Genomic DNA, 27,336 nt, shown 5'->3' with positions numbered 1-27,336 from the left:
AAAAATGTAAAGCCCCTTAAAAATGAAGGGCTTTCTAATGGAAGCACTTCAGTTAAATAACATCAAAAGAGCATATGTCAAATGTCTCCTCGGATCCCATTTGAGCTGCTGGCAATATTGGAAAGTTCGGTAAAACTAAAACCATCTGTTCATTGCACAGCGGTTTTCCCAGTTTTCTTTTATGCTTTATTTGAATAATAGAATATCTTGAGATCATTGAAATGTATAATCTTTGATTTATTGTTTTATGTAATGCAGTTCCTGTCAGTGCTTTCCCTTCTCTCTCGGTGCCAGCCACATAAGATTTCTGTTCAATAGTTTTGTTTGTAATCTTGATAACGGAAGAATAGTACAACTGCTGCACAACAAATAAAAAAAAATATATTACTGTACCTGGATCTTCTACTATAGCAACTTCTCGTTCAGAAATGAAATAACTTCTGCTCCATGATGTTATTCAAATCTGTTAATAAGTTTTTAAGTGTATGGTGAAGAAAAGAACAAAACCGGCAAAACCTCAAAAGTGACTTGGTACTAGTGCTGACATTTGTTCATTCAACTCCAAGAACCAAGTTATTTAAAGCAGTCTAGAAGATTTAGACCCAGCATCTGCTCCTGGCAAAAAGCATAAGTCCTTCTGCAGAAAGAAGTTCATCAGAGGTACAGCAAAAATTGTAAGGCTTGTTAGCAATTTAGACTCAGCCAGGAGGACTAATGAATTACAAGAGTGTGAACATGAGTAGTTTCATATTAAAACTTAATAGCATCTTCTCAAAGCCACTGCTTCTAACCCAAAATTTACGGAGAAAATTGTTTTTCTAAACTTTGCTCTTCAACCTGCTAAACCCTATGTTGCATTGCTGGAGGATGGTGTGCATACAGCCAGTTGGATCTTTAATACCAACTCAAAACAGTGGGGTTTCCCCCCTTAAAAAGTATTTTGGGGTCTTGCACAGTAGCTCAAAGTGCAAGTAAAGTCAAGTATGTGTACAGCAGTCTAAATGTTTAGATTGGTAAGATGACTGGCCCTTTAAATTGTGAACCAAGTGGAGGCAACCCAGCCTGCGGTACAGCCAATCCAAAGGGGAGGAAGATGGGATGTTGCAGGAGGGTAGCTGCTCCTCCCACTGCTGTTGCAAGGAGGACATGGCTGCTGCAACTCGCTTCTTGGAATGGGTTTTTGCCCTGTATTTTCTCAGTCATATCCCCATCACCTTACTGATAGACCTGCAAATTCTTGTGCCTGCAAGTAGTGTCTACCCGCAGAAGGTAAGCAGCTGATGCCGAGGGCCTCTCAATGCAGTGACTGTGTGCGCTGCTCCGGGCAAAATCTATGGGGATGGACAGATGAGAGGGACTTGAAATGGAATTAATTCTGTGCCATGGTTTGAACCACAGTAATTTTGACTAGACTTTAGCTTAATCCACTTGATCTTGTGGCATCTTTAAGACAAATTTCATCTCCCGGTCCCTATACCATTATGTTTTCATTCTGTGTTTGTTCACCGAGTGAATGCTGTAACAGCACGGAGCTCACGTGGCACTAAGTCTGCAAAGTGTCGTTGGGATTAGCTGTGTTGGAGCAATGTTGTAGCTGCGATGGTCCAGGAAGTATGAGAGGGGCAAGGATTTTGTGGGTGATGCCTTTTTATTGTGGGCTAACTGCATGGTTAGGAAAAACTTAGACAAGCTTTTGAATGGAGTGCAGTCCACTCGGTTTCATTTTTAATCATTTACACTAATCAGCTGGATAACAAAATGATTAAAAGGAGACATTTATGTACATTTATTTCTTCTGCCATTTGAAAGGATATCATCAGTTTAAAGCCAGAAACATCTGCTAAACTTCTCTTGCTTCTGCTACTTTCATAGCATAGTAATTTACTGCCAAAAGTTGTTCTATCCTGGAAGTACTTGAACACCTGGGCGACACAACATAATTTCTATAGATGTTATACTAAGTGTCTTAAAAGGCTACTATGGTATGTCAAAGACACAGGAAGCAGTATAGCAGGAGACCATAACTCGCTTGCTTAATGTGAGTTTTAATTTCTGTTGAATAACCTGCAGCAAGTGTGCTGTGGGGAGAGAAAAAGCTGGCTGCTGTATATTAGAGCCAGTCACATTTTGTACGAACAACCAAAGTATATGTCTGTATTGATTTGAACCCCCACCCCCAAATCATTGTTATAATGGTTTGATCAGTAGCATGGAGTACAGTGCATATTATCAGTAATCTATCGTTAGTTCATTAGCATAATCTATTGGACTTGTTCTGTTATGTGGGTGAGAGGAGCTGTAGCTTACACTTAATGACTTCATTTTGGCCTTCTTTCCAGCTAGTAGGATAACTCGATTACAGAATCCATATTTAATATTTAGCTAGCAAATCTAAATGGACTTTGAACTCAAAAGCCATGTTTGAATGTACTTTTCTGGCATTCAGACCAATTTATCCAGTTAGCTGACGGTGCAAAACATCACCGGTCAGATATGACGTGTACTTAGGTGCCTGCCACTACAGTTAGAGGCCTGGAGGAATTTGCAAGAGGAATTTGGTGTCTAATGGAGTTAGACACCAAACTCTTAGTGACTTAATGGCACCTGCTAAGTCTTGTGAAGCTAGCTGTACCTAAAAATGCCTAAATACTAGTGCATTTCTGATCCACTTTGGCTATATAGAGCAAGGTCAGGAATAAAAACATCCTTTTTCTATCTGCTAAACCTGCCTTGTTCCATAGGTGAAAGATGACCGATCAGGAGCAGTCTGTGGCTGCTTACTTTGGAGAGGCTCTACTTAAGGCGGTCTCGATAATCTCACAAACAGAGAAAAAGTGCTGCTGAATTCACTGTGCATTTTAAAGGAGTGCATTCACCAGGTTTAGGAACTTAACACCTGTTAATACTGGCAGTTGAACAAGTGAAGATTTATATACAAAGATGAAACTGTGTTGCTGAAAATGTTAACTATAAGTTTTAATGTGCTGTTTGTGTTTGCTTTAAGCTGACGGAGATGTTAAAATGGTATATGGAAAGCTTTAAAGATGCCATGATGCTGGAGTCTCCTGCATGGTTTAGGACATTTGTTTATTGTGAAGCCTTCCTCCAGTTGCCTTTCTTTCCCTTTGCAGCATATGCATTTTTCAAAGGTTGGTATACAGGGAATGGAAGAACAGTATTTTGCATACCTTTTTCCTTTAAAAACGTGGCTTTATGGTACAGAGAGGCTTTGACTTGAGCCATTATAAATATGTATCATGGGGGGTCCTACTTCAATAAAAGATTTCCTAACTAAGCAGTGCAGACTAGGAAACAAATTGACTTAATACGCAAGGAGATATGTACCTCCCTTTTGCTTTTCCAGCATGGCACAACAGATCTCATTTTCATTTCAAAGCCCTTTAATATCAATGGAAATCCTAGATTTCCATGTAATGGTCAGTGGGGAGAGAACAGAAGTCATAAGCATCTCAGGTAACTTTTCAGGTTAATGAATTCATTTTCTTCTCCTGTAAATTGGGGATAAAGAGGATACATGCAGGGTTTCTCATGGTTGCTTAGTCTAGCACGAAGAGAGTGAAAGTGAGCCCTGAAGTTAAGTGTGTACGTTGTTGATATTGGGAAATGGTTAATCTGCTTGCTCTGATGCTTTCATGACATCTCAGGACTCCTTTGTGCATTCTTTCTAACCTCCCACTGAGGCAGGTATTGGTAGGGTTTGTGGTGTTAGTCTTCCACTTAAAAACCCCCTCAAGATTCAGTTTTTCACTAGACCTGGTACTCATTGCAACTAGGATTCGTGCTGTTCTGGACTGTGGGTTTGTTTGTTGAAAAGCTATTGACTACTGCCCTTTGTTTGGAAAAAAAATATTAATATGCATCACTTCTGTCTCTAATACAGGTGGGTGTAAATGGATACGGACGCCTGCAATTATCTACTCCACTCACGTAGCTACAACTCTCCTACCTGTCCTTGCCCACATCCTCTTTCATGACTTCTCAGAATCTAAGCAGCAGGGTCCTCAGACCCAGCAGGAGCGCCTCACCCTCATGTCTGTATACATCCCCTATTTGCTGATCCCACTCCTGATTCTGTTTACCATGCTATACAGCCCCCAATACAACCAGGTGGAGAAAAAGAAAAAGAAATAAAGAGAGATTGAAACAACCATGGTTGCCTGGTTTTTAGCCTTTTTAATTCAGCGGGAAGAGTGCCCACCTAACAAGTCTGTCTACTGCACAAGTCTTTCTGTAAGATTCCTGAACTGGGATTATTTGCTGTTTCAGACCTGGAAATACACAGAAGTAGCTGACTTAGCATCCCATTGGGCATCTCAGGGGAATGACCTGAAGTAACAGGGAGACTTCTGGGAGACGGCATTTGAAGTAATTCTGCTATTTAGACTTCAAAGCTGCAGCGAACAGCATTGTCTCTTTTGGCCTAGTTCTAAATCGCTAAAAGAAAATGTTAAATACATATAGTGAGAAGACTGTTCAGTCATTGCAAGTATATTTCTATACAGCCTCCTGTGTCGTGGTGGTTTACACTGAAAACCAATTCCCACACCTGGTTGCTTAAAGTTAGGCAGAAGGCAGAGTAGATCCATAGTTGCACAGCTGGCTACCTTTGTCTCTCTCTAAAGTGATGCACAAAGATACGCGTGTAATCATTTAAACTGTTTTATTTCAGGTGCATGTAACTTCTGCTAATCTGCATGAGATTTGTCGGTAGTCAGCAGTTTTAGAAGTCAGTCTATTCCTATTTAGGATCTAAGTACACTCTTGGAATTACCTTTAAACATCCAGGTTTGAAAACTTCAGCAGAACCCATTTATAGTTGACACCAGTTCTCAGTTCTGGTTTGGTGTTTGAGAGATCTGTTAATCACTAACTGCTCTTCCCCTCCTCCGCCAAAAAAACCTTAGGTGGTAATTGATTCTCTTCTGATCACTCCACACAAGTTAAGAATTGAAGCCTTTTTTACTATAGCCCCCAGGAAATTTAGATGTGGCAATCCAGTTAAATAAGTCTAAAGAAGACAATGTTTTAAAATTCCAAATCTAGAAATGAGATGAACGGTAGCAGCTGACTCTGACATCCAGAGGCAATATAAAACAAAGAAAGCAATGTCTAAAAACAATAATTTATTTTTCCGATTTACCTAAAAGTACCGTACATTTCAAAAGGTAAGGGAGTCGCATAGTAGCAGCAGTATTTATCTGAATTCAAACTACTGACCATACCAAACTTTTTAAAAAGTAGTGAAAGGCTAGAACTGGTCTTATTTACATCTGGGGGAAACCCTTTCTTATTGCCATTTTAGTTTGAGTTCATACAGAATTAAAAAAAGCTTTTTCCTTTGTACAAACTATTTTGCTCATTCATACACTATGCAAAACTGCATATTTTTGGAATTATTAGTATACTGGAATGGTAAAGTTTTCCAAGGTCATTGCTGTTTGGTCTCCAAGTCCTTTATTTCTGAAAAATGAACTGGTCGATGAATTCATTCTGGTCAGCTTCTATTTTACATAGGGTCTCATACTCTACTCGATATCTGAAAGAGAGAGAGGTTAAAATGTTGTGTTTAGCCCCTGCTGTGATTTAAGTGACTAAGTTCCATTCCCAAGAGTGACGTAAGCCTTTTGGGGCAGAGGGAAATCAGTATGCTTTAGGCTCCTATGTCACTCTGAAAATGGAATTTAGCTATCTAAGTGACTTAGACCTTGCACCACTGAGAAGATCAATGCTGAACTACCTTTAAAAAAAGTGAGCAAACTGAACACTGAAGGACAGTTTTCCTAGCCTGCCCTTAGCTGGCCACTAGTTTGTCAGGAATGCAAGACCAGGCTTTGTTTTAGCCCCGCTGGCCAAACTGCTGAAGATGGACTGTACAATTAAAATCCAAAGCCCTGGCGAATGCTCCCTTGTAGACGGGAGTGCACATGTTAAGACTAAGCATTTAACTCGCACAATCGCAGCAGAATTTACAAACTGAATACATGTTTGTTACAGTATTATCTTTCAAAAGATCAAATCAGACTTCCAGAGAGAGGTCTCAACCTTGGCTTCATGTACGCACAAACTTACCTCTCCAATTGCATTTTCTTCTCAGTTATTAAAGCCTGAAGCTGCTGTTGCTGTGCTTCCCTTTGCTTAGCTATAGACTTTAGCAAATTTCGGGCACCAATTGCCTATAGAAACAAGATTGCTTTTTAGCAAAGGAATTTTATCGTTAATGTTTTGCTACTGTCATTTCCAGCTGGACAATTTTCAGGTCCTTTTAAAACAGTTGGGCGCCGAGAAGCGTAACATTTTCATAGGATTTCCTCTTCAAACCTAAGATTTGCCACAATATCTGACCCACACATAGTATAGGGCAAAGCAAGATAGATGGCAAGAGAGTTTGTGGTACAGACAGAGTCCCTACAAATCTATCACCTTTGAGCTGTGGAATGTCATGCACAAGGTGTATTTCTGTGGATCAGAGGCTTGCTAGCTTTGCACAGACATTAGTGAACTGGTAGTGACATACTACTAAGTTAGGTAATAGCACCGCTTTCCTGTCAGGGGAAGCTGACACTACTGTTGCTGGTAATTTGGCCAAGCCACAGAGAGGACAGTGGGAAAGCCCTGTCTAGAAATATTATGGGATCATTGACAACTGGTACAAGGGAAGGACAGGTAAGCAGAGAGGTGACGGCTAATTCTGACTTGCCCCCCCCACCAAATCAAGATGACAATACATTTGCTTGTTTATCATACTAAATATTTCTAAATTAACCTATAAAATGTACAGATTGGTGATGTCTGTCTACGGATACATCAACAATGGAGTTCGCAAAAGGAGCTATCATTAGTGTGTATGTAAATGCTTTTTTCTCTAATCAACCTCTTTCTTCTGCCAAATCCCTTCAATGACGATGCTCTCCCTGGTGATGCTTTCTGAATGATGCCGCACATGCGAAATTTGGGTCCTTTGAAACAAATCAGCGGAAGAAAGAACCTGATTAGAAAGCGTGTTTACCTGCACATATGCCAACAACCGGTAGGGCTGGGATAATGCAAATACAAGAGCGATGTGACACTATAATGAGCGTGCTTGTCAGAATCTGTCAATGCTTCTTTAAACACCTTGATAAGGGGAGACCTGGCTGTCACTCGTGATCCCACACACACCACCATCTGCAACTGTCTATTTCAGATGGATTGCTACAGATTGCTTTGAATGTGAAACGAGGGAGGGGCAGTCTTTACTTGCAGAGGCAGAAGATAGCATTAGATAATAATTGCACAGTACCTTCATCTTCTCGCTTTCAGCTGCTTTTGCTAGTTGATCAACAAGTTCAATTAAGCTACCCACTATTTTTTGAAACTCTGCAATTTCTGGGGAGGGGGGAAAAAAAGAAAGAAATTGCTGTTATACCAAATGCATCCATCAAAGTGATACCAATGTTGTATTTTGATAGATTTTGAGTGCTTTGTTTTTTAAACTGGGATTACTTCATGCTTTACAGAAACAACTACACACACAGATTGCATCAGGAATGGGACTGTTCTGTGGTTTTTCTTGTTACTAAAATCAGGTGCTATTTCTTCTACTAAGATGCATGCTTCTGTGTTCTGACTTGTTTTATCTCTGGATTTAAATAAAGCCCTTCATTGGCTTCTTTACCAAGTGAAGTGTCCTAACATACAATATCACAATAAAGCCCTGCGGCAAAATAATCCTTTCAAAAGACAAAGCCGGGCTTCTACCTACAAAAAAGCTATTCCTTTTCCTTGCGTGAGACCAAATGCACTTGCTGCATGTGCTGCGAGCTGGAAATGTCACAATAAATAATACTTCATGGAAACTTTGCCTTGATTAGTCTTTAACCGAAAGCAGTTGAGAAGTCAAGATTTGCAACAAGACGTTGCCTTACACAGGTGTATGCGTGCCATTCACACGGCTGCCGCAGCGAACAGAAAGCAATGCTATCTGCAGCCAACCCATTCCCTACACTAATGAATTCACTTCAGAAAACATCTCCGTAAATAATAGGTCAAATATTGCTGGGGTGGAGAGGGGAAGTTGACATGGACCTCTTATATCTATGCTGGACAGGAGCTTGGCAATGAGAAGCTCAGGCCTAGATCAGGTTTCCCTCGCTTTATGTGCGTTGTGTATGTGCAAATTCACTCTTAGGCAATGACCCTTTTTATACCAAAAATTCATTGTATGCGAGGTAAATTCACTCTGATGTGACTGGTGCTGTGGAAGCCCGTAGTCACCTGCTTTGTGCGGTGCATTGTGGGAGTGACAATACAGGCAGAGGAACACAAAATTATTGGGGGGGGGGAGGGGCGCTGAGGTGGGTGGTGGCTCCCCTGGGAGCTGTGAGCCATGAAGCCACCCACAGCCACTGCTCGGGGCAGTGGCCCAGGAGCCCCACAGCGCCACTTCACTACAGTCGAGGTCCTGGAAGGCATCCGTACTTGTTACATTGCAAAGTGGGTTCCCTTGACACGAATTCGAGTTGCGCACCGCTTTCCAGGAACGCGTGTACCGCATCGAGCGAGGGAAACCGGCACGCGCAACTCATCTTTGCTTGTGAGCCACGTGTACACGGCACGAATTCGAGTTACAGGTGCTTTCCAGGAACGCGTGTACCGCATCAAGCGAGGGAAACGGGCACGCGCAACTCATCTTCGCTTGTGAGCCACGTGTACACGGCACGAATTCGAGTTACAGGTGCTTTCCAGGAACGTGTGTACCGCATCGAGCGAGGGAAACCTGCATGTGTAACTGGTCGGTGCTCGTACCCCCTTTTCCCAAGGGGTCAAGCTTGGAGTGACACCTCCCCCCCGCCCCGGGAAACAGGAGTCAGCCCGGCCCTGCTGTGACTCGGCGGGCCCCGATCCTGGAGGGGGGGGTACTCACTGTCCACGAAGGCCTTGCACTCCTCCCGCAGCTCCGCCGTCTGCTGCGCCACGCCCGGCTCCAGCACCCGCAGCTTGTTCAGCTCGTCGAAGTACAGCCCCGCGCCGCCCAGCAGCTCCCGGGCCATGGCCGCCGCCTGTGCCCAAGGGCCTCAGTCTACCCGCCGGTGGAATGGGCGCAGCAGCGCCCCCCGCGCGGTGAGACTCGCCTACTGGCGACCTCTGGCTGCCACGGCGACAGCCCCGCCCCCCGCGCGGAATGTACCACGCGGCCCGCGCGGGGGGGGAGGGAGGGAGAGGATAGGCTGAGAATGGCGGGGCGCTGCGTTTGTTTTGATCATTCCATTGTTTTTAATTCTATTGTAGTACTCTTCTTAATTATTTATAATGACGCGTCGCTGCCAGGCTCGGCTCGCTGCTGACCTCCGCCCGCTACCACGGCATGGGGCCTTCATCCCTGCCGCGGAGCCTGCCGGGAGTTGCAGTTCCCGACTAACGGGGCCCATCCGCAAGTGAGGTGCATGCTGGGAATGGCTGTCTGTGCCCGCGGAGCATGCCGGGGCTTGCTGGGAGCTCCCGTCCACGAGTGAGGTGCATGCTGGGAATGGCCGTCTTTGCCCGCGGAGCATGCTGGGAGTTGTAGTTCCCGATTGCCGGGGCCGGCGGGGAACTCCCATCCACAGCAAAGGTCCGTGCCCGCGGAGCATGTTGGGAAGCGTCCCCGCCCCGCGGAGCACGCTAGGAGTTGTAGTCTCTGCCGCTGTGGCGGGGAGGAGAAGGCGGGACGGGCCCGGGCGGGAGGAGACACGCTGACCGGGCCGGGGCGGTCGAGCCGGCGGCGGAGCGGCCTGTACCGGTATGAGCCCGCGGGGAAGACCGGCAGAAGTGAGGCGGGAGGGGTGGGCCTTGCCTGCCTGCCTGTCTATGTGCCCCCCACCCCACCCCCAGGCCCGGCTCGGGCCCTCCGTGTGTTTGTGCCTCCGTCTGTCGCTGCAGGGCTGTAGGTGCTGGGGGGCGGAGGGGGGGGGTTTCACATGATCCGTGGGGAATCTTTTTGGGGGGCTCGGAGGGAAAAACGGGGGGTAACGCAGACCCGTCGACTCCAACCAAAACTCGGCGGAGGCGACCGCAGGAAGCTCCCCCGTTGCTGGAGACAAGGTCTGGCTGAGGTGCGAGGTCCCTCCGGGAGCACGGAGGAAGCGGCGTTCACACTGGTTTAGTCCACAAGATTTCGCGGGGAGCAGAGATTTGCCTCCCAGCTTGTCTTTGCAAGGACTGGAAAGGCAGACGTTGGCTGGACAGAGATGGGAGCAGCCATTGCTTGAAACCGGAGTTGCCTTTTGTTGTCTCTGGTCTGAAAGAAAATTTAGGACCAAACTCATTTTGTGAATTAGTTAAACCCTGGGGGAAGTCAGTGGTGACTTTTTTATGTTAGAAAGCAGATTTTTTTTCTCTCTCCCTAGTATGTAAGTTACCTTTATAATAATATCTTTGTTAGAAAGGTAACCCAACATATCAATCTATAAAGTGGTGTGTAAAATGCCTTTAAATCCATTTATTTCCTGATGTGTAAGCTATCTTTTATATTGATTTTATTGCATCTGAGCTACACATGCTGCTTTGGTCCTGTCAGTAAACTAACTGAAATAATTCAATAGGTTTTTGTGATGTAAAAAGTTTATCCTGTGGGAGGAAGGGGGAAATGGAGGTCTGGCTAAAAATCATTTTGATGAGTTACCCGAGGTGGTAACAGGTCTTCAGCCATTACCTATTTGGGTAAGGTTTGAATTATAACCTCATGCTGAAAGGCTGTGTGTCCTTTTGAGAAGCTGTTGAACCTACTCTTTCTTCCCTCTAGCCTGCAGTCCGTGTGACTAGCTTGCAGGGCTAAAATATATGAGTCCCATGATTTCACTGGGGAAAGTAGTTTCCCTGTTGATCTCCAGGGGTGGCCAACCTATGGCACACATGCCACAAGTGGCCCAAGCAGCCTGTGTGTGGGGCATGCAAGAGATCAGGGAGGGGGCAGGCAGCATATAGGGCAGGAAGCAGAAAGCAACACAGCAAGTGGGGCAGGGAGTGGAAGGAAGGAGGCAGAGCAGCAAACCAGGCAAGAGAAGAGGATTGGAGCGGCAGCGGGGGAAGGTGCAGTTCTAATTTGTGGCCCACCTGCCAGAAAGGTTGGTTACAACTAATCTAATCCATTGCTTTGTTTCTAACGTTGTCAAAGGCTCCAGTGGATTATGACAATCACCGCCTTGCCCACCCTGCCCAGCGGACTGTGACTTCTCCCCAATCACGGCGGAATCCATCAAGCCCACGTGCTGCAGAGTTGTCATCTACTTGCAGAAGGAGATGTCTGGTGACACGTGTTTGACCACCATCTGTCCGGCTTCAGGAGCCAAGCCCAAAGCCTGCAGCTTCAAAGGGGGTAGCCTTGGCAACAAATATGTGCGGCTCAATGTCGGGGGCTCCTTGTATTACACCACAGTCCAGGTGTTGACCCGGCACGACACGATGCTGAAGGCCATGTTCAGTGGCAGGATGGAAGTGCTCACTGACAAGGAAGGTAAGCAGCACCAACAGCGGGGCTGTGTGTGTCTCAGGATGGGAGCTCAGTCAGTGGAAGAAATTTATGGAAAAACTTCTTACAGACGAGAAGGGGCATGGGACACCCAACCCCTACTGGTTTTCAATTTCACCCCTCTGTGCTTTGAAAAATCTCCCCTTTCATAGCTGGGATTGTTGTTTGCTCATGGCACAGCTGGTATGTGGATTGCCTGCCTTTTTGCCAGAACTAAACATATGGTATGTGGGTTGTTGCTTTTATAGTGTTGCATAGAGGCATCAATCACAGTATGTGAAGGGGGTACATAAGTGACATCATTTTTTTAAGGTTTTATTTTAAACTGTGACCTGTGGTGTTTGAGGAGCTGCATTTTTCTTCTGGTGATATGCTGCTTGTTGCAGGTAAAACGATCTACAGCAAGGTGACTTTTAGAAGTTCTAGTCAGCAGTCAGGACCTCTTGGACTGGACCCTTGTGCATAAGCATATAGGATGTTTGCAGACATTAAAAAACCAAATCAAACCAACCGACTAACTGTGCTTTACTGGAAGAAGCAGCACACTAGTTCTACCCAGCTCTGCAACATTTGTATAGATCGGGTGCTTCAGTGGGGCTTTTTGGTGCTTTTATGTAATAGCTGATTCAATCAGGTGTTAGATAAAAGACCTACTAAAGTGCCTGATTTATACAGGTCAAGGACAAACTTAAGCGCATGCCCTGAAGAAGTAGCAAGTGACTTAACACAGGAGTACGCCGAGTTCAAAGTGAAGCACCATTTTGGGGGGGGGTGTTTAACATCTGCAAGCAGCTGTAAAGCTACAGTCTTTGCAGGACAACAGTGTACGGTATAAACAAGAGCTTCACAGCTTTTTTTTTTTATTTTTCCAAAATACTAGACAAGGAGGATCATCAGTTTGATCAGTAATCGTGCATCCTTTCCTTTTGCTCTTGGAGACGCTCTCAGCCAGAATAATTCCTTAGGAGCAGGAAAGCAGGGATTGTGCCACAGGCAGTAGAGGCCCCCGATTGGGGGCAGTTTTTAAATAAAACCAATCTCAGTGTTTATACAAACAGAAAAGTGTGGAAAGTATTATCAAGGGTTGGGATTCGTGTAACCTGTGTTCTCTTAGCATTTCATGGTACCCATCTGTAAGAGCTGTTTACCATGCAGAGATTGTGCTAGGTCACCTAGGGATGTACACTGAGTTTAAACTGGTGCACCTTTGTGTAGGTGCTGCACATCAGTTTAAACCTGGCTTGTTAAACACCTAGTTCAGTGGCATGCTTACAAAACTGCAACTTTATGTTACAGCAAACATCAAAAAGGGATATTACTACCCAAACAGGATTTAGAATCTTTTATTGGAGATAAACCTCTCTGCATTTCTGTCTCCTTCCATACACAGCTCTCAAAGTACTATTCTTCACCCCCCTGGAAATGTAGGATATTAGTTCAATGACATTTTTCACCCTCCTTCCAGTTCCAGTCTCTGCAGTAGAGTAGCTGCTACGCAAGGGTGTTTGGCATTGTATCTCTCACAGATTTCCTGCCACTGACTCTGCAGCCTGTGCTAACAATGTTTGATGGCGGGTTGTATATCCTCTTTGCTAATGAATGAAACATCGGGGATGTTTTAGAATCATTTGGAGAACCATCTGTCCTCCACTCTTTCCTGTGCTAGAGTTTTCCTGTTTGGTGGCTTTCCTGTCTGCACATATTCAAGAAGCAGAATGGCCTGTCCCCCCTCCCCTCACTGGTTGCTGTGGGCTGCTGTATACTTTGGCATCTTTGGAATGCAGCTTTTATTGTTCTCCAAACAGCAGTGCTTGCTGACTGGAAAAACCTCTGCCAAATACCAGCAGGTGGTCTGCAGAGCTTAGATCTGGTTTAGACCTAGTAGTTGCTTTCAGCAAGCCTCTTAGCCCTCTTGATGCTTTCCTAGGGAGAAGCTGCCTGGCAACAGGCAGTACCTGGGTCTCTGCTGGCAACATATGTTAGCAGGAGTCTTGCCGTCCTTGGCAGGGGATTAAGAGAGTCGGGTACTTTCATTGAGTTCAATTATTGAGTTATCCATATTTATAAAGACTTGTAAACATTTTAAAATAGTGAAATGTTTTGCTATTACAACAACCATCATAGGCCTCTATTAAGTGAGCACTTATTTTTATTTAGTCTACTGTGTTTGCTAGTACAGTAACTAAAAATCACAAAAGCTGAAAGACTCCCGAAAGGCCTTCCATCACAGACAACATTTTCTCGAACCAAAACATCAAAATACTGTGCTGAAGGATTTCCAGCATTTCACAGGATTGAAATGTTCTGGGACCCTGTACTATTTCTGTGTGCCTTCCCAACCTGCAGGCAGAAGTAGTCATTCTTTAATCCTAAGAACCAACTTTGCTGGCAGTACCCTGAGCTTCTAAGTAGCCATGCAATCTGTCTAACAATAAGCAGTTTTCTAAGCTAGTTTTCCCCAGGCAGTTGAGTAGAGCTCTTAAGACTATCTATAAAAGTGATCCCCACTTACTTCCAATAATAATTAAACAGGTATATGCCTCTAACGGATTAAAATCAGATATAGACAAGACAAATGATAGCACATGGTTTTGGTGCAGAAGGGTGTGGACTGATCAGTATGGAGAACAGTGCACTTGGGTTTTTCTGTGTTGTTTTGCCTCTTGAAGGCTGAATATTTTTTGTTTTAGGTTCTTTAATCTAGGTCTTGCTCGTCTTAGGAACCCAGCTGGATCTGTCTTCTTAGGAGGGTGGAGGGACAAGTAATGAGATGAGCAATTTCTTTCTCAGTTTCATGTCTGTGTGGGCCTGATCCAGCTTGTCTGATGTCAGCAGTCCCAGCATAGACAATAGGGCATGATTAACTTCCTATTTCAAGAGATTTTAGATTCCTTTTAAAGGATGTGGGTGGAGAGTTGATATACTGGGATTCCATGCTTGACCTTCTTAATGAGCACCATTTGCTTCTCCTGATGTAGGGTGAGATGGAAGTGTTGTGGCATTTATCTTTCAGGCTGGATCCTTATAGACCGCTGTGGGAAACATTTTGGGACGATTTTAAATTATCTTCGAGATGACACGATTGCACTTCCAAAAAACAGGCAGGAGGTCAAAGAGCTGATGGCAGAAGCCAAATATTACCTCATTCAAGGCTTAGTAGACTTGTGTCAGACAGCCCTTCAGGTAAGCTATGGCAGCAGCCTGTGGGGTTTTTTTGCTTCTAAAACTTACCCTGGACTTGCTGTTTCGTGTGCTTTGTGGGGCTGATGCACGTCCTGGCAATGTTTCATTGGCCTAAATATCAAGTTTTGGATGCCAAGTTCAACAAGTTTGATTTCCATCTTCATCATCTTCCCGAGCTGAGAAACATACCAGTACTGTTTGCTCTGTGTGCATGTTCTCATCTATTGTTCATGGGACACCAGATTCTGTGATGCTTCTTGTAAGACAGAATTTGGATTATTATCTTAGACAAAATATCCCAGTCCATCTCCCTGGTGTGCTGCTGCCCTCTGTACCAGAGATGGCTGCATTTTTGTCGGGGCGAGGGGTGGGCGGGAGATGTGTACATTTAAATCCTAGCACTTAGGATTCGGAAGTACTATCGTTCTGTCCCAAAGGAAGGACAGTCCAGTGGTTAGGCTATGCTAGTACTGGATTTGGGAGACATGAGTATAAATCTTTGCAATGGCAAAAACTTCCTTTGTGCCCCTGGGCAAGTCATTTAGCCTGTTACGTGTAAAATGGTGGTAACAGCACTTCCCTAACTTGCAGGGATATTAAACAAATATGGTAGAGTCTCAGATAGCCTTCACCACTGTAAAAGTATCTGGTAGGTAGGCCTTTCTTTTTGTTTTGGTGTACATTTCCTCAAGAAGCCAGTAGTTGGGGGTCTGAGTTCCCACAGCACAAAAAGAAATTAAGGAATGGGAATTTGCAGGTTAGTATCATATCCTGAAATCCACTGAATTAAAGTTCCAGTTATTTTGAATTTGGGCAGTGTAAAAGATTTGATGGCTATTGCTTTACAGTGCTGTGTGTAATACCATGTGAACAGAATGAGTGGACACTTTTCAGCATTTTTTTTTTCCCTAGTTTCCATAGTGGGTGGGGGGGATGCCACGTTAAAAAACATACAGGCAATTTCCCGTCAAGTTTGAAGATTAAAACTCTTCTTGGAAAAAACACATGTCCTAAGATTGTCCTCAGTTATTGCCTTACATAGAAATTTAGTCTGTGATCTTGTTGCTTGCACTACAGGGAGTTTGAGGAGTAGGAGCTGTGTTACTCAGTGAATGTCCAGTGCATCATGGTTGATCCTTTATGTACAGCAATATTTTAAGTTGATTAAAACTTCTTCAAACTCTACTCATCTTCTTGAAGGAGCCTAAGCGATAACCCGCTTAACGCAAGCCCACAGTGGGCTTGCAGTCATTGCTGTACCTAGGAATGACGTTCACTTGCATCCAAACGCTTCAATTATTCCTGCCTTTTGGGAATAAAAAATGTCTCTGCTGTATTTCTGGGTTGCAGCTCAAAGGCAGTGTTATATGGTTACTATAGCAACTGGGAGCTGCTTCTCTGCATTGGAGGATTTGGGAACATGGTGTGAGGGGGGTCTGGTGAGGAAAGCAGGAAACATTAGTTTCATTATTATGCCCTTGATTTATTTATTTATTTTTATTTTAAATAGGACAAGAAGGACTTGTATGAACCTGTCTGTAATATTCCCATCATTACGTCTCCAAAGGAAGAAGAGAGGCTCATAGAATCATCTATCAAAGTAATTGCTTTTCCACAACCTCCTACTGAATTTGTACCAACACCTTTCAAATAGTTTCAGGTCAACCTTTCATTTTCCCTATTTTTCCCCTCTCCCAACAGCCTGTAGTCAAGCTGCTTTATAACAGGAGCAACAACAAATATTCCTACACCAGGTATGACAGTTCTGTTAACAATATAAAATCCTCTTGGCTAGGGGGAGGAAGTTTGCTGGGGGATGATTTTTCTGGTTTATACCAGCTGCAATTTTGAGTGTGTGTGCTCTTAAATGACGCCACTCTTAGTGAGAGGAAGTCAGAGCCCTTGCACTCCAGTGTAAAAAGCATCATGTGGAAATGCAGTATGTCTAGTGGGGGCAGGTGGTAGGGATTCTCTTTCTGTCTGAGAAGGATGAGATTTATCAGTACTTGCCAAATCTGGGCATAGTTCAGACAGTGCAGTGTAAACTTCCACCTGCACCATGTGACACTAATAAGGTCATGATCCATGCCTCCCTCTGAATCCCATTCTGGTGTCTTCTGCCAGTGCACCTCTGTCCTGACCTCTCTGCTATACTCCCGTGCCTCCACCCTCTCTAAATCACTTAGTTATGTAGCCAGAGAGAAAATGCATAAAGGAAAGATAGGAAAGCATCTCTTCAGACCAGAAAAATCCTGAAGACCATTGTTGGTATTCTAATGCATAACTATACATTTTGGCTTCCTGGGCAAAACTTTGGGGGAAGTGGAGTGAACGTTCCTGGCAGTAGGAGCTGAGTTCAGGAACGCTGCCTGGCCCTAGAAGCTGACCTGGAGCAGCTGTGCGCCCCCTGGCCATAGGCTGGTCTTCAGCCTGCCCAAGGACTCGGATACCTCCTGCCTCCCAACTGTATCTGGCTCTTATGGCCAGGCAGCACAAGGCTGCTCCTGCTCGGTTCCTAGGGCTGGGTGATGCAGAGCTGCTTCTGCTGTGTCCTGCCATGGAGCTCCTAAAGCCAGGCGATGCTGTGCTTCTCCAGCTCAGCTCCTATGGCCTGCGCAGGTAGGACAAAGACTCTGGGGTGGGGGAGGGCATCATTCTAGCACTCTCTTGAAGCAGCCGCTCCTCTGCCACTGCTTATAATCCTCTTGCCAGAGGGCTCTGGGTTGTCTGAGATCAAAGCTTGAAGCAATTTGAAATGTCCTGAATTGTGTATGAAGAATCTTAGCAGTTTGCTTTTTCAGGCTGACACGCAATTACAGGAGCTCTGTCAGCCTCCTTATTCTCTAGAGGGAGGGATTCTAACAAATATGTAATTACTGTGCTAAATAAAACCATAGTCAACATATCATGTAATGAACTTGGGCACTGGGCATTGTATAGCTGTTGATCACTGATGTAACAGCTTGATAAATTGTGACATTTGTCCTCTAAAGGCGGGTACATTTGGTCGTGGGGTGCAGAGAATCTTATTTGTGTCTCCTGTTGGCCATTATGTTCCCTTTCCTTGGCAATGCCAAGCAGTGAGTCACCACTTATTCTCCAGTTAGATTAATGCTTGCAGCTCTAGTGGGGTAGGCCTATTAAGCCTGTGGTGCAGGCTAGGAGGTAAACTACAAGAACCTTTTAACTGGCTTTGGTGTATTTCAGCAATTCGGATGACAATCTATTGAAGAACATAGAACTGTTTGACAAACTCTCTCTCCGCTTCAATGGCCGAGTCCTCTTCATTAAGGATGTTATAGGGGATGAAATCTGCTGCTGGTTCTTCTATGGACAGGGGCGGAAGCTTGCTGAGGTCTGTTGCACATCTATAGTCTATGCCACCGAGAAGAAACAAACCAAGGTACCAGGGTTCAATCTACTTGAATCTTATGGGTAAATAGCAAATTGGTAGCGCTTTCCATAGCCATTCACGTTCTCTCTTTGGCCGGGTCACTAGGGGTGTTTAAAATCATGGTAGGAAAGCATCAACCTCAGTTCACTGAGGGGGTAGGTGATGGCATTGATGGTCAGTGGTGGAGAGCAACTCAATGGCTAACTGTCTCCTTTTCTGGGTCTCTTTGCAACAAAAAGATATTGATACTTGAATGGAGTTCAGAAATGAGCAAAACGTGGTTAGGAAGCTGGAGGGAGTAATGTAGGAAAAAGAACTGAGGGTAGAAAATTCAAAATACCTGAATGACTCATGAGCATAGGTTCCACTGAAAGTTGATAGAAATTTTGTGCTCCTAAATCAGCTGAAGTGTGTTTGAAACTGTCCCTGCCTTAAAATAAGGCATTAATTCATTTTCCAGTTGCATCAGTTATGTGACCATAGAATAATGGTAAACTTCTCTTGGTTTAACTGGAGCAAAATCAGACCCCTAACCATGCCAGTTTGACAGACGCAACTGGTGGGAAAACATAATGCTTTCCAAAGACTGAAAAGATGCATCAAAAAGGGAGAACAATTGTTCAGAGAAAAAGAAATCAGAATAACTTCCTTTCCTTTTTGTGTCCTTGTGACAAGGTAGTCTGACAGGGCCGTGTCATGAGTGCTTCTGCTATAGCCTGAATAACTGAAACTAGTAGGATGAAATTTAACTAAATTAAAATCTGGTGATCCACTATTGATTATAATGTTAAAAATCCAGAGCAAGTCTCCTGACAGCTGTAGTAACTACTGGTTTACATGGGTGTGAGCAGAAAGAAGCTCATATGTTGCACTTCAGTTTCAGAAATGAAATTTCCCAACAGAGAAATGTGTTAGACTCTGAAATAACTTTGTAAACACAGAGACAGATGATCGGGTGGTTGGGACATCCAAGTTTAGGCTGGTGAAAGTACTAGTAGAAGGTATTAAGAATAGTCTTTACCCAGGGGAATAGGACCAGATTTTCAAATGAAAGCTAAAGGCAACAGTGTTGAGGCGCCCTCCATACTATTCCACCTGGTTCAAGAAATATGTGGGTTCTCTTCCTTAGGTTGAGTTCCCCGAAGCACGTATCTATGAGGAGACACTAAATGTCTTGCTTTTTGAAACTCCACGAGTTCCTGATAACTCCCTGTTGGAGGCAACGAGCCGGAGCCGAAGCCAAGCCTCTCATAGCGAGGACGACGAGGGCTTTGAACTGCGAGACCGAGTCCGTCGCATACACGTCAAGAGATACAGCACCTATGATGACCGGCAGCTTGGCCACTAGGATGTCGGCAGAGGAGAAAGGGTTTGCTTTGTGTGCTTGTTTGTAGAGCCTAAAGACTGGATGTTTTTGTGTGAGAAGTTTGGCTGAGAAGCAGGGGGTGGACTGTTGGACTCGCTGGTTGAGAAGCAATTAGCATCTTTGCACACAGATTCAAAGCAACACTGAAGGCCAGAGTCACTGATGCGTCCGTTGCGTACCACACGGTGTAAACAGAGCAACGTTCACTGTGTTGCGCAAGGGATGGGATCCCTGGACCCTGTCTCTTCTGGCAGCTACCAGTCACCTTTTTGTGAGAAGCTACAAATTTTTCCTCAAGATGGTGATTCTGTTTGCAAACTTTTCTTTATCCAGAGCCTTCTGTTACAGTTCTGTACCATGAATATGTAGGGTAGGAAAGAGACTGGGGTGGAGTTGAACACTAGCTCCTTTTGCAGGCACTACGCCCTCCAGACCTCATTATCTTCTTGTGAAGCAAGCAGTTGGACTCCCGGGGCTATATGCAGAATGTTTCTGTATAAAGATTACTTTTGAGCCTTAAACTCCTTGTCCTGTCTCACTATAAGCCAGGATCTTAAGGGAAAGCGAAAGTCAAGCTAGCAATTTATCCCTTTGTGGAAAAAGGGAGGAAATTGGAGAGCTCAGTAAAACAAACATGAAATGATCTGATAAGGGGGGGTGGGGGTGGGACTGGGTGTGCTAAAGTTGACAGGAAAGGGAGCGTTAAAGTGGGATCAACCTCCTGTTGGGCCTGGAATATGTGTAGATGAACCCTGAATATACAAATCATGGGAATGTGGGGAATCGCTCCAGAATTAGTTGCTGCTGCTTTCCTCTTAGTTACACCACTGTTAGGATGTGTTTCTTAAGTTGTGTGTGGGGAGAACAGGGAGACTGAGGCAAATTTTAATACTCCTCACTGGCTAATGGTGAAGTACAGACTAAACAGAGCTTCCTAGTGCTCAATAAGGCGGGCATGCAGGGGGCAGTACCTGCATTTCTATTCTAATTTCCCTCTAGGGCAAGGAAATGGGAGTGGGGGAATGAGAATAGCCACTGAAGCCTGGGTGCTGTAGGGTGAAATAGGACCAAAGGGCTCAGCCCAAGGGAAGACTCCTCTTACTGAATTTTAAACAATCTCTGTAGCTGAGAATTGGTAGAACTCCTGATCAGAAAATGTTAGAGTCAAATAGCTGTTTTTCAACATATTTTAAAGGGAAAAGATTTCAAGCGTGTACTCCAGAATGTGGCTTCTTCTCTTACTGAGTTAACATGATATCTGTGTGAGCAAAGAGTTTTTAAGGGCGTAGATGTTATTATCCAGCGAGAGATGATTATGCTCAAGACTGGGTGAAAGCTTAAGGGCTTAACTTTTCTTAAGCTTTGCTGGCCACTTGCCTCAGTCCTTTTGTTGGAGGGCCCCCTTGAGTGCTGCAGGTTTGATTGTATGCTATGCACAATTAGCCACGTGTCCTGTATTCAGGGTTGTTTCAGTGCAGGTCAGTTATTTGTTTGGCAGACAGGAAAAATTTTCACCTGTCTAGACTTGTTTTTTCTTGTGTGCCCTGGGATGATGGTTGATAGTATTTTACCTAGGCTGACCTTCCCATGCTGAGAATGTTTTCCCTGTTCATTTTTCTGGGAAAAATGCAGTGTCTTTGCACATTGCAACGGAGAGGACCTTATAAGCATAGACCACTATCTTACCCACTGATGGACTTCAGCCCCTCTACACATCCAATTCCTTTAGATTCTTCCACTAAAGACTATGAGTTATGGAGTTAAATTAATGCTTTCCCACATCATCTTAACTTAATCACATAGGGCAAGCTATCAACTGAACTGGAGAACTTGGTGTTAGCATGTCAACTTTGGGAGTAAATCACTGCGCTCAGTGATGTAGTTTCACTGGTGCAAACTAAGCACAGAAAAGAGCATACTGGAACTTGCACCAGCTTGGGTAACTCAGTCTTACCTGCTGTAAGGGGCAAACCCCTGCCTGCCCTAGGGTTAGCACTAGTTCAGGTACACTGACTGCTAGCCACCTGGCCTGCACAGGGTCTTTTGAGTGGCGAGTTTTGCCAAATTGAAAGATCCTTGTTCAAGTAACTTGCATTTCTTAGGATTTGGCCCTTTGTAACTGCTCAGAGTGACTGATATTTGCCTCAAAGGGAAAAGTAAGATTTATTTCACAGGCTTTATAAAATATGAGAGGGTTTACATTGACTTCAGAGTCAGAATGCAGAGAATAAATGAGGTTGTGAGACTAAATTAGTATCCAAATGTAATGAAACCCTTTAAAACCCAACCTATTCAGCACATTTAGTGTTCTTTCTAAAGACAAAGCCCTATCTAGAGCAGTCTGGTTAGACAAGAGATTTTGAGTACTGTAATCATGTAAAGATTTATTTTTCTTACAAATTCATTAAATAGTACATGCCTGTTTTTAAAATTATAGTGCATTCAAGATAGTGTCTAGTATGATTTTATTTCCCTAGATGTAGTCAAGATGCACATTGAGGAAAAGAGCTAATTGTTTTAACTATTAATTTGAAAATGAAATGGATCAGTTTCTGATGGGGAGACTGCATCAGTTTGGGTAACAAGTTAAGCCTACCTACAAGAGAGCAGCTGTTCAACACCACCTTCAATGGGGCCTGTTGAGCAATCACAAGTTGGGTTTCTAAAGTCGTTAACTTTTTTTTCTTTTTTCTTTAAATCTGTTAGACTCCTGGCTCTGGGTCACCAGTTCAGATCCACTAAACAGTCAGCCTGGTTCATGGGTCTCAGTTTAGTTCCCAGTAGCTAGAGTTCAATGTTATAAATGCCTTCATCACAATTGGCCATACATGGCTTCTTTTACCCTCTAACAGTGATCTTTTCATATTTGCTGTGAAGGAGTAGGGGAAGGCAGTGGGGAAGTGCAGTATGCGACTGCCCTGTACTGTGTCTGAATTTCTGTGGTCCTCAGGGCTGTCAGGTTGGCATTTCTTTCATCACTGCTAAATCATTTGCAAATTTAAAAGCAAAACTTGGGTTGTTTTCCTGCAAAGTGTGTTTTAGCATTTACTATGCAACTTTGCTGTAGTTTGCACTGGGCTGGACAGGGGTTTTGGTAGGCCACGTTTGAAAAGAATGGCAGGGAGTGCCTTCAGATTTCTTGTTTTAAACACAAGATGGTAGGTATTTCAGAGGAAGCCAGTTGTTACTACAGAATCCCTGTGGTTGTTACCTAGTTGAGCCTCCTGCATGTGGAAATGGATCTCTTTAATTCTCCTTGGATCAGAAACAAGTGTTGTCACTGTAATGCACCTGCCTTTTTATGAAAGGACTCTTTAAACACTAATTACAAATAACCCACTTTCCATGAAGTGTGTTTACCAGCTGGTTTTGATAATCACAACAGTGGAAAAAATAGTGCAGAGACTTGTTTAGCCTAATGCTTTGGAGGTTTTTGAATTGTCACGCTGGTTACTTAAAGTAATTTCTCTGCCCCACCCCTGTATTTTATAATTTCTGAAGTGTGAGTCTGTAAGTCAGGAGACCTAGGATGGTTAATTCCCTTTTTTCTGGAGAAATAATAATCTTGTTAATCATATTTATGGTGTATTGCAAGTGTTATAGGCTCTTTAAAACAGTTCCCAATAGAGGCTATCATCATGGGTATAGGATTTTTTTCTTTGCTGCACAGGGTAGATGCAGTTTGCTTTGTACTTCTAAAATCGATTTACTTTTATATTCTAGAAGCTCCCTTTGTAAAATTATTTTCACACAGCCCCCCTCCCCCCCGCTTTTTTTTGTTTTGAGAAGTGACTAATCAGTTCAAATTACTGGCCTAATGAATGCTAAAGACCGTTTTGCAAGGCTGTGTTAATACGCAATTATTCTCAGAAGAATTTTGTTGCCTTAACATACCTATTCCCTGAGTTTCTTTAAGTCAAATCTGCATGTTGATCCCTGGGTTCTCACTCGTATTAGCCTATCGGGTTTTAGAGCTAGTGCCTTTAAAACAAAACAAAAAAAAAAGCGAGGTAGATTCTGCACACCAGGGTTTCTGAAATGCAGTTGTCAGTTAAGCTCAAAATGGTGAATCATTATGTGGTAAGAGGCAGACCGCCAAATCCTACAGTGGATTTTCAAGGTTGGCATATAGCTCCGTTTACAAGTTACAAGATGAACCTTCTGATTTATTACATAGAGGAGGGATGCTTTTGGAAGTATTTTGGATGTTGTTTTCAAACCTACTGAGGAATTTCTTGGTACTGGATAAGGAGAAGTTTTCAAAACTGTTTAAGGGATTTAGAGGCCAAATCTTACTAGAAGTCAGTAAAAAGTTCTAAGCAGCTAAGGACTTTTTTTTTGGAAAATAGACACCAAAGTGCTTATTCGAATTATTTACTGAGATTATCTAATAACAATACTCTTTCTCCCTCCCTCCCAAATTACGTAGTACTGTCCACTTATTCAGGAACAAAAAACACTCTCGTCATTAACACCTGATTGGGCTGGAATTGCATGTAGCCACTTCCAATCTGGAAGGTAGGTTGTCTTAAATCTGTAAGCCTTAACCCTAAAAACACCCAAGTCTGGTCTAAACAGGTGTACAATACTGTAGGCCATCCCTCTGTGTTCCTGCCCCTGTGCCCCAGGCTCTTCAGAGCATACTTAGGAGACGCTAGTTAAAATGCCTGTGGGTAACTTTTGCCTAATGCTGCCATTGTTACAGCTACTGTTGCTACTGGAATTCTTGGTTAGATGTCCTGCTAACAAAAGTATGTGCCCCATACTAATAAAGACCTTCACAATGGCAAGAGATGATAATATTAGGTAAGACTGCTATATCCCTGTGTTTTATAGAGACCTTAGAATGTATTAAGCTATTTTTTTACTGGCTTGGTTATCTAGTTTGACAATTTACATGAAGTGTCACTGAATGCAGATGGAGGTATAGGATGTGCCTTGTTCACATCTAATTGCTCTGACCTAAAGGGTGGGTGGGTGTCTCCTTTTTCCCCTTAAATCCATCATATTTCAAGTGGCTTCAATACAGAATGTTAAGTGAATGCTTTCTTTCATTGCACCTAAACCGTGACCTGTTGATTGTACAGCGACTACCTGATTCTGAATATTTTTGTTACTAATATTTGTAGGTTTTGATGCAACTTGTACTATGTATCTTCATTCTAACCCTCCTTTTATTTACTTAAGGGGTGCAACTAGCTTGGCCGTTATTGAATCCTAGGTCACATTTTCAAAAGATATTGTATAATGGAGAACAAACAGCATTGTGAAGGATAATGCAGCTTTGAAGTACCAGTCTTCACTTATTTATAGTAAAATACCCATTTTCAGGGTGACAAAGCAGCCATTCTTGCTGAGAACAGTCTGTGATGTTTTAAATAGCGCATTATAATCCTGTTAAGACGATGCAGATTTCTAGTTGGAAGCACTTACATCTGTGCATTAAGAGATCTGAAATAACTTTCTTCAAAGAACATCATTTGTGCTGCTCTCTCTCAAGGCGCCTCTGAATCTAAAGTAGCCTTTTGGGGGGGAAAAAAGAAAACTACTTTGCCACGTTTGCAGTGTAGAATTCTAACTACACAGGCCAGCAATCACCAGCTAGTGGAGCCTTTTCTGAACCCTGCTGTCCTCTGTGCACTACAGTTGATTTGAACTTCATGTGTTCAAAATACTGTATTAGCAGATTGAGGAGCAAATGGAAAATGTTAACCAACATGAGCCCTTAAACAGGGGACTGTACAACATCTGCAGTTTCAGTAATGGGGTCCTAATGAATTGTAAATGGCCCTCCTTTTTCTACAGGGAAGGAGACTTGGAGCTGATGTTAAGCAGCACTTTGATATCAGTTTTTAATTAGGTGATAATATCATACAGGATAGTTTTGGAGGATAGCAGTCTCCAACTGCTTGATAAATGCCAAGACAAAACTAAATGTTTAACCTTCACCTTGACATTTAAGTTTCGGAACAGGAGACATTTATCCCCTGGCAACTTTCCATTCTACTGGCTTCTTTTTATCTCTTGTATCAAATGATGAAAAATAAATAAATAACCAAGACTAGTGGGGCACTGGAGTGACTGATGCCAGGCTGCTGTTGAAAAGCTGCATTCTGCCTAGTACGGATGATGCTTGTTCTCTTCCGATTTTCCCCAAACCAGCTTGCTCCTAGAAATATATAGGATATTTCGTTTGTCTGAACACACTTCTCTCAAACTGGATTATGTACTTTGACAATCTGTGGCATTAATAACAAAAAAAAGAGAGAGAATCCCTTTTTATAGTCAAATTTCATGTTACTTATTTGTTTCAGATGTTTTCTGCTAAGAGACTGGGAGACTGAAGTTCAGTTTCCAGTGCTGCCACTGGCTGGCTATGTACTCCTGGGCAAATCACTTAACCTCCTTGTGCCTCATTTTCCTCATCAGCAGAACTGGAGGCAAGACCCTCCCTTACCTCAGAAGGGCATTGAGGCTGATTTATTTCATATTTTTAAAGCACTTCAGACTTCGGTCATGTTTTTTAACCAGAGGATATTGATTTCTTTTTTTTTTTTTTTTTATTACAGTTCTTGTTTTAAGTCCCCTTCTATGAACAAGCTGCTTTCTGACTGCATGAGGTTTCATTTGATTGTTTCTTAACTTGTTAAGGGTCAGCTTTGCAAGCAAAATGGCTAGTTGGAGTAAGTTTATTAACCATTTTGTACAGTATTTTTTCTCTACATTTTATCCAAGCTGTGTATGGAAATAGAACACTAATTTTTAATAAAATATTCTATATGATGTTGCTTCAGTGAATCTTCAGTGGTGTTAGTGATATCTATATCTATATAAATTGGTTCATTTAGCTTTCCCAGAGTACAGAGTGCTTGCTCATACGCTGGTTGGAGGTGCGATCCTCAGCCAAAGGCACCTGCAGCCTGGACATGTAATGCTAGTTCTTAATTCCTGTATTGTCATGTTGCTGAGCAGCACCAAACAGATGCTGACTTTATCTGCTACAGTGAGTCCATCTCCCTGCAAATACAAGCTAAGGTGAGTTCTGGGAGACAACAGTTACTTCCTCTAGTTGTTGTTCAGGCACAGCTGTGTTTAGCCAGCATTTTAGACATTACCCTAAATTTTACCCGTCTGATTTATTTATTTTTTGAGCTTTTCCTTCTGTTTACGCAGAGGGCAATTTGCTTACTTTCTGAGCTGGTTTCAGTGCTTTTTTATATTCGCAGTCGCTTCCAATACCTAAATGATCAGTGATTTTTATGACTCTTAGTAGGTAGGGTAGATTTCCACTTTCTGTCTATTTAGGTTAGTTTATAAAGCGTAAATTTACTGTGTCTTCTACTTGATTTCAGACTAATATGCTAACTACATTTCTGTTTATGGCCTTTGCCAACAGAGGATGTAACCCGTGTAGGAAAAACTAGAATGTGTGTGCTTTGTATTAGGTGGCATAATCTGAAGTAGAGGCTGATTTGTATTTTTTTTAGTTTACCGTCTGCTTGCTTTATCTGCTTCCTTTGCTGCAGAATTTTTTTTTCCTTTGAATAATCTTTCCCAGATTTCTCACCTGCTTACGTTGGGAATATAGCTGATATGAAAGGAAGGAGCTTTTTCTCCTTTTAATGCCGACAGTATGAGTTTTGGGTTTCAGACTGGCACAGCCTTTAGTGCATTGTTGGTCTAGAGCTCTTTGTCCAGTGATTGATTGGTAGCATCTACCCGAGCTTTCAGAGGCAGTCTCGATCGTGACTGCAACAGCCTTCAGTTCTTCTTCATACTCTTTAGCTACAGAGTAGGTAATGGAGACTTTTCCTAATAGTGGGTGAAACCACATCATCAAGGGTAACAATGTATGTTGGACATTATTCCTTTGCATCTACTGTCTCC

At 43.2% G+C, this 27,336-nt stretch overlaps 3 protein-coding genes across 3 annotated transcripts; 2 read left to right on the top strand and 1 right to left on the bottom strand.

Moving 5' to 3' along the window:
- The first annotated feature begins 1,109 nt into the window (after positions 1 to 1,109).
- Positions 1,110 to 4,171, top strand: TMEM97 (transmembrane protein 97). The gene is made up of 3 exons (XM_090025195.1): positions 1,110 to 1,269; positions 3,005 to 3,149; positions 3,902 to 4,171. Exons 1-3 carry the CDS (start codon positions 1,147 to 1,149, stop codon positions 4,150 to 4,152), a joined length of 519 nt encoding a protein of 172 aa, XP_089881321.1. The 5' UTR covers positions 1,110 to 1,146; the 3' UTR covers positions 4,153 to 4,171.
- Positions 4,172 to 5,131: 960 nt separating this feature from the next.
- On the bottom strand, positions 5,132 to 9,419 carry IFT20 (intraflagellar transport 20). The gene is made up of 4 exons (XM_090025196.1): positions 8,924 to 9,419; positions 7,301 to 7,386; positions 6,091 to 6,194; positions 5,132 to 5,557 (listed from the first exon to the last, which is right to left on the bottom strand). The coding sequence occupies exons 1-4, from the start codon at positions 9,048 to 9,050 to the stop codon at positions 5,476 to 5,478; spliced, it is 399 nt and encodes a 132-aa protein (XP_089881322.1). The 5' UTR covers positions 9,051 to 9,419; the 3' UTR covers positions 5,132 to 5,475.
- A 207-nt stretch (positions 9,420 to 9,626) lies between these two features.
- TNFAIP1 (TNF alpha induced protein 1) lies at positions 9,627 to 26,247 on the top strand. The gene is made up of 7 exons (XM_090025193.1): positions 9,627 to 9,778; positions 11,153 to 11,491; positions 14,520 to 14,689; positions 16,200 to 16,289; positions 16,391 to 16,443; positions 17,897 to 18,092; positions 19,213 to 26,247. The coding sequence occupies exons 2-7, from the start codon at positions 11,278 to 11,280 to the stop codon at positions 19,429 to 19,431; spliced, it is 942 nt and encodes a 313-aa protein (XP_089881319.1). The 5' UTR covers positions 9,627 to 9,778; positions 11,153 to 11,277; the 3' UTR covers positions 19,432 to 26,247.
- The last annotated feature ends 1,089 nt before the right edge of the window (positions 26,248 to 27,336 follow it).

This window comes from Crocodylus siamensis, chromosome 13 (genome assembly GCF_052110815.1).
Source record: "Crocodylus siamensis isolate JL-2025a chromosome 13, ASM5211081v1, whole genome shotgun sequence".
Lineage (NCBI taxonomy): Eukaryota > Metazoa > Chordata > Crocodylia > Crocodylidae > Crocodylus > Crocodylus siamensis.
The sequence above is the reverse complement of the archived record's forward strand: the minus strand, read 5'-3'. Positions and strand labels throughout refer to the sequence as shown.

What these genes read in the sequence shown, in the direction of transcription:
- TMEM97 (XM_090025195.1), top strand. Translation starts at nt 1,147, where the DNA reads ATGGCTGCTGCAACTCGCTTCTTGGAATGGGTTTTTGCCCTGTATTTT. An exon ending in GTAGTGTCTACCCGCAGAAG is followed by an intron (nt 1,270 to 3,004) that starts GTAAGCAGCTGA and finishes GTTTGCTTTAAG; the next exon opens with CTGACGGAGATGTTAAAATG. An exon ending in AGCATATGCATTTTTCAAAG is followed by an intron (nt 3,150 to 3,901) that starts GTTGGTATACAG and finishes TCTCTAATACAG; the next exon opens with GTGGGTGTAAATGGATACGG.
- IFT20 (XM_090025196.1), bottom strand. Translation starts at nt 9,050, where the DNA reads ATGGCCCGGGAGCTGCTGGGCGGCGCGGGGCTGTACTTCGACGAGCTG. An exon ending in CTGAAAGCGAGAAGATGAAG is followed by an intron (nt 6,195 to 7,300) that starts GTACTGTGCAAT and finishes TTGTTTCTATAG; the next exon opens with GCAATTGGTGCCCGAAATTT. An exon ending in AAGAAAATGCAATTGGAGAG is followed by an intron (nt 5,558 to 6,090) that starts GTAAGTTTGTGC and finishes TCTCTCTTTCAG; the next exon opens with ATATCGAGTAGAGTATGAGA.
- TNFAIP1 (XM_090025193.1), top strand. Translation starts at nt 11,278, where the DNA reads ATGTCTGGTGACACGTGTTTGACCACCATCTGTCCGGCTTCAGGAGCC. An exon ending in TCATAGAATCATCTATCAAA is followed by an intron (nt 16,290 to 16,390) that starts GTAATTGCTTTT and finishes CTCTCCCAACAG; the next exon opens with CCTGTAGTCAAGCTGCTTTA. An exon ending in CCGAGAAGAAACAAACCAAG is followed by an intron (nt 18,093 to 19,212) that starts GTACCAGGGTTC and finishes TCTCTTCCTTAG; the next exon opens with GTTGAGTTCCCCGAAGCACG.